General features: G+C 17.6%; 2 protein-coding genes across 4 annotated transcripts in view; both read left to right on the forward strand.

Moving 5' to 3' along the window:
* Positions 1 to 389: 389 nt before the first annotated feature.
* Positions 390 to 2,190, forward strand: LOC102681402 (eukaryotic translation initiation factor 4E type 3-like). Its single transcript, XM_006624578.2, has 6 exons — positions 390 to 581; positions 1,272 to 1,392; positions 1,466 to 1,573; positions 1,678 to 1,800; positions 1,902 to 1,998; positions 2,079 to 2,190. The coding sequence occupies exons 1-6, from the start codon at positions 433 to 435 to the stop codon at positions 2,111 to 2,113; spliced, it is 633 nt and encodes a 210-aa protein (XP_006624641.1). The 5' UTR covers positions 390 to 432; the 3' UTR covers positions 2,114 to 2,190.
* Positions 2,191 to 4,637: 2,447 nt separating this feature from the next.
* Positions 4,638 to 8,485, forward strand: part of LOC102681535 (rhythmically expressed gene 5 protein) — a 9,749-nt gene continuing 5,901 nt past the window's right edge. Inside the window, exons 1-2 of one of the 3 annotated variants that reach the window (XM_006624580.1) lie at positions 4,638 to 4,710; positions 7,574 to 7,754. In XM_006624580.1, coding sequence (XP_006624643.1) covers positions 7,638 to 7,754 — 117 coding nt within the window. In that variant the 5' untranslated portion in view covers positions 4,638 to 4,710; positions 7,574 to 7,637. Of the gene's footprint in view, positions 4,711 to 5,856; positions 6,003 to 7,281; positions 7,441 to 7,573; positions 7,755 to 8,485 lie in introns of those variants that run through there. The other 2 variants (XM_006624579.1, XM_031514619.1) reach the window with 2 other exon arrangements.

The following is an 8,485-nucleotide window of genomic DNA, read 5'->3' on the forward strand; positions in this document are numbered from 1 at the left end:
TACTTGATTAACATATAATACTGTTCTATGCTAGTTTTCATTTTTTTTATGAGATATTAATTATAAATTCTATTAATTATAAGTTAATTATATTTTATTATATAAATTAATATAATACTAAAATATTATACTTTAAAATTATATTTTAGAATAGTTTTTTAAGTAATTTTTTTCAATTAAATTAATTACTATTATTATTTATATCTTAATTTTTAAAATTTTCAATAGTAATTAATTCATATTATATTATTATAAATTATCTATATAAAGATTATCTATATTTTTATATTATTTTATATATTTTATATATCTTTTCAAAATCAAAAATCATTTGTTTCATTATTGTTTTTCTTTACATTATCATTATCACATGATTTTTGACGTTATAACATTATATATATATATATATACGTACATGTTGTTATTTTGAACATGGCTGCGGTGGATTGTGAATCAAAAGACGACAATGCGACTAATTTATCGGAAACACTGGTATTTTCGAATGAAACAGTTAAAACGATCGAAGAACATGAAACATCAGGAATACCTTTACAATCATCTTGGACATTTTGGTTAGACAAGTAAGAAGATTGATATTTTTAAAATACTAAAAATTGAATCTAAATTAATTTTTTTTTCTTTCATTCTTTCGATAAATATCACGAAATATGCAAGCAATATTTCTTTTTTAATATCATGAAACTATTAACATTATGAAAAATTTTTGTAAAAATTTTCAAAAAAATAAAATAATGTTATTAAATAATATCAATATTGTTTATTTATAACAATATGAATTATCAATATATCATATATCAATATAATAATCAATATAAAATTTTTGATAAAATTAATAATTGAAAACTGTTATTTTCTAATTATTCTATAAATTGTATCTTATATTGTTCTTTTAAAAACTATTTTAGAGTATTTTAAATATTTAATAATGTAAAAATGTAATTTTCTTTATGCTTCTAGTTAATCATATTGTAATAATAATTTAGACATTGAGATGTCTAATTATGTTTTTTGAAATTCTTAAATAAGAAAATTATTATTTTTAATTATATAATATGTATATGTGTACTCATAAAATATAATCTTGCTTAAATATTATATTTTTATTTTATTTAATATATACTTTAAAATAATATTTTTTGTCTTTTTGTTGTTTTATAAAAACAAATTTGATGAAATGTAATCCTGAAAAAATTGAATCATTCTTTGCATAGTGTATATAGAAAGTTCTAAAGAGTTGGTAAAATTGACAGAGCTATTTCTGGCACAACTGTTGAAGAATATAAAGAAAATTTAACGAAGATTTATACTGTGAATACTGTACAAAGTTTTTGGGCTGTTTTCAACAATATACCAAATGTTAGTGCTGTACAAGTAAGTATTTTTTAATATATTTTTTTATCATTAACATAAATATACGAACATATATAAATTATTTCTATGTCAGGTCAGATATAGTTATCATTTAATGAGAGACGAAAGATATCCATTATGGGAAGAACCTGTCAATCAAAATGGTGGAACATGGAGACTAAAATGCCATAAATCTGATACTGTAAATATAAAATTTTTTTATTATAAAATTTCTTATTATATATAATATTTTTTATATTATATATACTAATGATTTAAAAAAAAAAATGCAAACTTATGATGTAGGAAAAAATATGGAAAGAAATGGTACTTGCAGCTATTGGAGAACAATTTGCAGAATGTGTTGCAGAAGGGGATGAAGTTTGTGGAATAACTGTATCTATTAGAGATAGAGAAGATCTTGTTCAAGTAATAAAATATTAAATTAAAAAAAATATTATTAATTGATATAGACTATATAAATTATATTACAAAACTTTCTTTCATTTCTTTTTATTTTTTCTTTTTAGATATGGAATACAAATGCTACCTTAGCATCAAAAGCTACAATTTTAAATAAAATCCATTCTCTCTTACCTAATGTAAACTTTTCTGAATTTTATAAACGTAAGTTTATTAGAATTATTTTCATGTATCTTTGTTCTTTATTTTAAATATATTTTATTTTAAATATATTTTCATTTTAGCTCATCAATCACATCATGCTTATGGACGCCGTTAAAAAAAAATTAATATTATTAAAATATTATTTGATAAATATGAATTTATAAATAAAAATTTAATTCTAATAAAAATGAAGATCTATATAATTGTGTAAGAAAATTTCTGTACATTTATACATGTAAAAGAATAGTATACATTTTTAATTTGTTGATATTTAATCATTTATTAATATTAACTACATATGTTAATCTTTTAAAAATATAAAAGAATATAAAAATATAAAGTTCATTAAAATTGTAATTTTAAAATGTCAAATATATTTTTATATTTACTTTAATTATACTATATATGTATAATTTAAATTGTATTATTTCATTCCAAAAAATTTCCATTGATAATTTTTCCATTGTCAATTTTATTAGAGATTTCTATTTTATTTTTTATATTATTAGATAAGATATTGGAATGCTAATAGAATTGTAAAATAGTTATATTAATAAATTTCTTTAGATGCATGACATATGATATTTGTTAGCACTTGTTGATCATTTATAATTTATTTGATTCGTATTCGAAAATTAGTGACATACGTACTTATTTGATTTCCTTTAAATGTATCATAATAAATATTAATATAATAATATTATTAATATTAATAACATAATATAATTAATATTAATCAAAAAATAATGCGAAAAATAGAAAGAATCATATATATAACATTACAATTGAGAAAGTATATAATATTAATTTTAATATTTTAGTATATGATGAAAAAAAAGCGACATGAAATTTCATATACATTGGAAAATAGATATTTGAATCTCTTATACATTTAAAATCGAATCATTATTCAACTAACGGTGTTATTTTAATTTTTTATGGCTTGTCAATATTTCTATATTAACGTCAATGAATGAATATTTTGAAAATTAAAAAATTCTTTTCATTTTTGAAAATTATTAAACTAATTTTAAATTGTATTTAAATTATTTATTATGTTTTATATGAAGATATTTATCAATTTAAATCATTTACATGTAGATATTTACCATCAATCAATTATATGCTTTTGTATTTTATATTCTCTTTTCATATTTTTTATTTCATATATTAGTAGAATTATAATTATTTCTTATTAATATATTTAATATAATTTTTAAATATATTTATATAATTTACAATTTTTAAATACAATATTAATAAAAATTAGAGAATAAGTTTCTAAAAATAGTAATATGGTATATATGGTAATAAAATATATTATAGTAACATAAAATATATATATTATATATAATAATAATAATAATCATAATAATCTAATAATAATTTTAATTTAATTTATGCACAATTTCGCGAATATACTTAAGCATACACAATATATGTATATGTAAAAATCTTAAAAAATAAAAAATAATAAAAATAAAAATCATTGAACTTATTTTATTTATATAAAAAAAATTGTTTACAATTTATAAATTTATATAAATTTTTTTTATTTTGTATATTGTATTTAATGTTTTAAAATGAAAATATAAAAAGATATATAATGTTTTTATTCAACATTTTTTATTCAAATAGAATACTGTTGGTCCTTAAAATCTCAGATTTTAACGAATACATGGAATTTCCTAAATTCAGATAAGATTTGCGTAGGTAGATTTGTACACGTGATCAGATGTACTGTTACGTGTCTTTGGAATTCGAAGTTTAACATGAAATTTATTACATTTATATGTAAAACTTGATAGAATAATTTGATACTTAATCTTGTTCTATAATTAATACGACAATAAAAAAAATCGATTGAATCTTCTTGATAAAAATAAATGGAATGGAAAAATTTGTTTCATATAAAATTTTCAATTCATACTTAATTTTTTAATATTTAATAATTTAATATTTAATACAGTTCACATTTTGTTAAAGATATTTATGTAATCAAAATTATTATCCTAAAGAATATATTTATATATTAATTTACTATAGTATTATTTTAATATTAAAGTTAATATTTTATTTTAATTAACCAATGAAAAATAATTATTTATAAAATGGAAAAAAATAACTAATTTCTAATTAATTTAGAAACAATTAAATTGATATTACTTGATTCAGTAAATTATTGCATACTAAAGCACAAGATATTTTATATTATATATATATTTAAATATATACTTATGTAAAAAAGATTAAATTAATCATAAATAAAAAATTAATAATCCAATAAAATTTAGAGAAATTTAATTTTTCTTATATAAAATAAAGATAGATAAATTATTTCTGCATATAAAATAATTTTATTTCACAATAATTTAATATAAATATCTGCAACAATAATTAACTCAGAAATCAAAGAAGAAATCCTTATTAATTGTATTCTAATGATGAATTTGCAGATAGATTTTTAATATACTAGTACATTGATGAATGATAAATTCAATTTACTCTTTTAAATTTTCACAACGCACTATATCAAAAAGATATATATATATATACATAAAAAACATCAATTCTTAAATATTTTTAATTATATTGCGATATTCATTAATCAATCCTAATATTGTTTCAGAAGTAGTAGTTCTGCATTCCTTAGTGGCGCCACATTCTCACATTACCAAAAAATTCACGCATAATTATTTCGCATACCACACCGTTACTAACAACAAATCGTAACTCATTTAATGCTTTGTGACATTATTTTCCCCATACTGTGCCATTAAATCATTGCATTTTTTTTCATATAAATTAATATAGTTTTTATATATTCATAAAAATATACAAATATTTTCATGGCGCCACATTATTAACCTATCATGATATATTAATATTTATTCTTTTTTTTATTCAATATATAAGAAAAATCATATTTTAAACCACAAAAGTATATGATATATTGATCAATTTATTTTGATTATAATTTTTCTAATATATTAATTGATTTATTTTGATCAATCATAATTCTATTGAATATTATAGTAATTCGTTAAATTTCTTAAAAATCATTTAATAATTTTACAGTTATTAGTAATATAATTTTATAGATTATTTTAGTATTATGATAATATTATGATAGTTTATATTTAAAAATTAAATATAATTTTTTACTTTTTGACTTTGATATTATTTACAAATTATTTTATTCCATATTAACATTTGAAACTGATATCACTACAAGTCATTAGAAAAATGCTAAATATCTAGTAACTATTATATCAATCAGAACGAATTTTATATTTTGCAATCTTAAATGATGGTCCAATCATTGCAATGAAAAGTAGAAATGATTTTTAATCTTTTTTAATATACAACTTTTTGTTGTATATTTTGATGCGATTAGCATGAAATGATACTTTTATACATCAATTTATTTATTTTTTATAAAATCATTTATAAAAATAAATTAAATAATTTTATTTAAAGAAAATAAATTGCCCAAATATATACTACTTATAGTTTCATAATATATGTACATTACATATGTACATTATATATACATACATAATTACAGAATATTATAAAAAAAATTTGTATAATATATACAATTTATATAAACAAAAGTATAAAAATTTTTCATATATTTATATATGTAACATATACATTACATATTTATATATGTAAATGTTATATTCCATTTTTATTCTAACAAATTATGTTTTACGTTATATTCTTTAATAAAAAATTACATTCTTTAATATGCATAAAAGTGAGTAAAAGGAAATTCTAATTTAAAATTTAAAATTCATAGTACTGAATGATTTGAGAACCTCTGACGTAGATTTATTCTTGTAGAATCCGAATGACATAATAGTTGGATGACTGCATGCTGACTGCTGACTGTTAAATGTGCAACAAGCTTACGAGATAATCAAGATTACTCAAACGCTGCTTGTAGTACAGACACACGTTCGCATTGCCAACATTTATTATTGCACAAATAATGCAAGGTTCTTTACTTTAAATCATATATTTATACTATTATAAATTTATATGAAAAAAAACTTACAATATTTCTTCAGTTAACAAAAAAATGTTATCATCAATATTTGACATGCTTTTAATTTTGAGGTTATCAGTTCTGTTCTTCAAATTATTCATCATTTTAAAAAATCTTATAGAAATTATTTTGAAAAATTATAATTTAAATTATATATATTTCATATATTTTTTCTATGAAGATTTTTTAACAAAATTTATTAATATTGTCAAAAAAATATAGTAGATTGTTAGTTTATCTTAATATTTATTTTATATTTTATATATTATCAATCGTAAATAGAAAATGAATTTGCTCTTTCAAATAATATTATTAGATTTCGGAATTAGATTATAAAAAATCATCGATATCTTTTTTATGGCATAAATGAAAAATCACTTTATTTGAATTACACATTTCATTTTCTTTTATGTTGAAATTTTTTTGTTGAAATATTTTTCCAAAAAAATTAATTTACAATTCGATCATTGATCTACGTCATATAGATCTCATATAGAATAGTTATATATTTTTATTTTCCAATAATTATATATTTTTTTTATAGGAAAATAAATTTGATTAAAAAATATGATAATCATAATGAAACAAATTTTTTAAAGTAAATATTTTAAAAATATATTATGCAAATATATAAAAATATATTTTTAGAATTTTAAAATTTTTTTTAATTTATTTTTATATTATTTTTTAGTAATGTTTATATTTTTAATGTTTTTATTATTTTAATTTTTTATAGTATAATAATCGTATATTTTTTAAAAAAAATTTTGAAATCTAAAATTAAATCAAAATTCTAGCATAACCAAAAAATCGGATAAGCAAATTGTTTTCATTTAATTTTTTTCACCAAAAATTTTTTTATTATAATTATACAAACTATTATTCTATTATATATATGTATTATATATTATGTCTCTTATGCAATGTAACTTATTAAATATATAAAATATTTCAAATACATCAAAGATATGAAATTAAATGAAGAAATTAATATAGTTGTTTCTTTTTCATTTTACTATATCAAAATTTTTATTACATTTAAAATTTTAATAAAAATTCTGAAAATTTTATTATATGATTAATAAAATATAAGAAATAATAATTTTTTTATTAAATGAAAATTTTTTGTTAATTATTATCCAATTAATTGGATAATATCCTATAAGCATTAAAGAATAAACAATGAATTCTATTCCTAAAAGTAGGAATGGGGAACTTGTTGCTTTATAGACGTCACTGGCATACAGAACATATAACACAGATTGAAGAAAAGTCAGTAGTCAGTTTGTAAAGATCATTCAATATAATTCGATTATTTTGTCTTGTGTGTTTATTTGAATCCATGTGTATTTTGTTCTGTATTATTCCCGTTAATAATTGATTCATTAATAAATATTTTTAATTTTAAAATTTATTTCATCCTTAAAATTATATTCAAATTATAAAAAGTGTTTTTGTAAAGGTTTTTTTTTCTATGAATTTCTCATCAGTAATATTAGTATAATAAATTAAATTTGCTAGATTAATAATACGTGTTGAAAGTGAATTCATACAAAATATTGAAATAAAGTGAAACGAGACAAACATGAAGAATTTGAGAACTGCTATGCTATTCGTCGTTGTCCTCATATTGGGACGCCATGCCTTGAGTGCCACTGCTTCTGCAATTCCTATGTGGGAATTCCTCTCGAAGGGTGAGAAAGTAAGTATTGTTTTATCATAATTAAATTTATAGTGCGTACATTTTTTTCTGAAATTTCTTTTTGTTAAATTTTTAGATATTATATTTAAATTTTATATTATATCGACTTATTATTTATTTTTATTTAAAATAATTAATACAATCATTTGTCTTTTTTTAAAAAAATACATATAACTAAATATTTTGCTTTAAAACAATTAGAATAATTTATATACAATATCAGTAAAAACAGATTAAATACAATCGATTATATGAAAATTAAGCATATTGAAAATTTTTTTTATACATTTATATAATTTATTTGAATATAATTATATAAGTGTTCTTTAATAATTGACTTTTGTGCCTTTTTTTATAGAAACAATTTTGAGAAATAATTTTGATGATCAATGGTTTTGTTATTGTATATGTGATTTAAATTTTTTGCTTAATTCTAGCAATAAAAAATTTTGAAAAATTTTTTTCAATATTATAAATATAAATATAAATAGAAATTTTTTATTAATTTTATGACACAATAAAATTATTAAGTATTTAGAAAATAAAAAAATAATTATATATGATTGAATAGTCATTTATTTATTTTAAATAATCTTAAAATTAACATGTTTTAAAAATAATATTTGAAAAAATAAAATAAAAATAAAAATTTTTTACATATTATTTTAAATAAAAAATATTATATTTATTAATTATAAATATTATATTATATTTATTAAAAAAAATAATCA

The sequence above is a fragment of the Apis dorsata genome, unplaced genomic scaffold, assembly GCF_000469605.1.
Source record: "Apis dorsata unplaced genomic scaffold, Apis dorsata 1.3 scaffold_1085, whole genome shotgun sequence".
Lineage (NCBI taxonomy): Eukaryota > Metazoa > Arthropoda > Insecta > Hymenoptera > Apidae > Apis > Apis dorsata.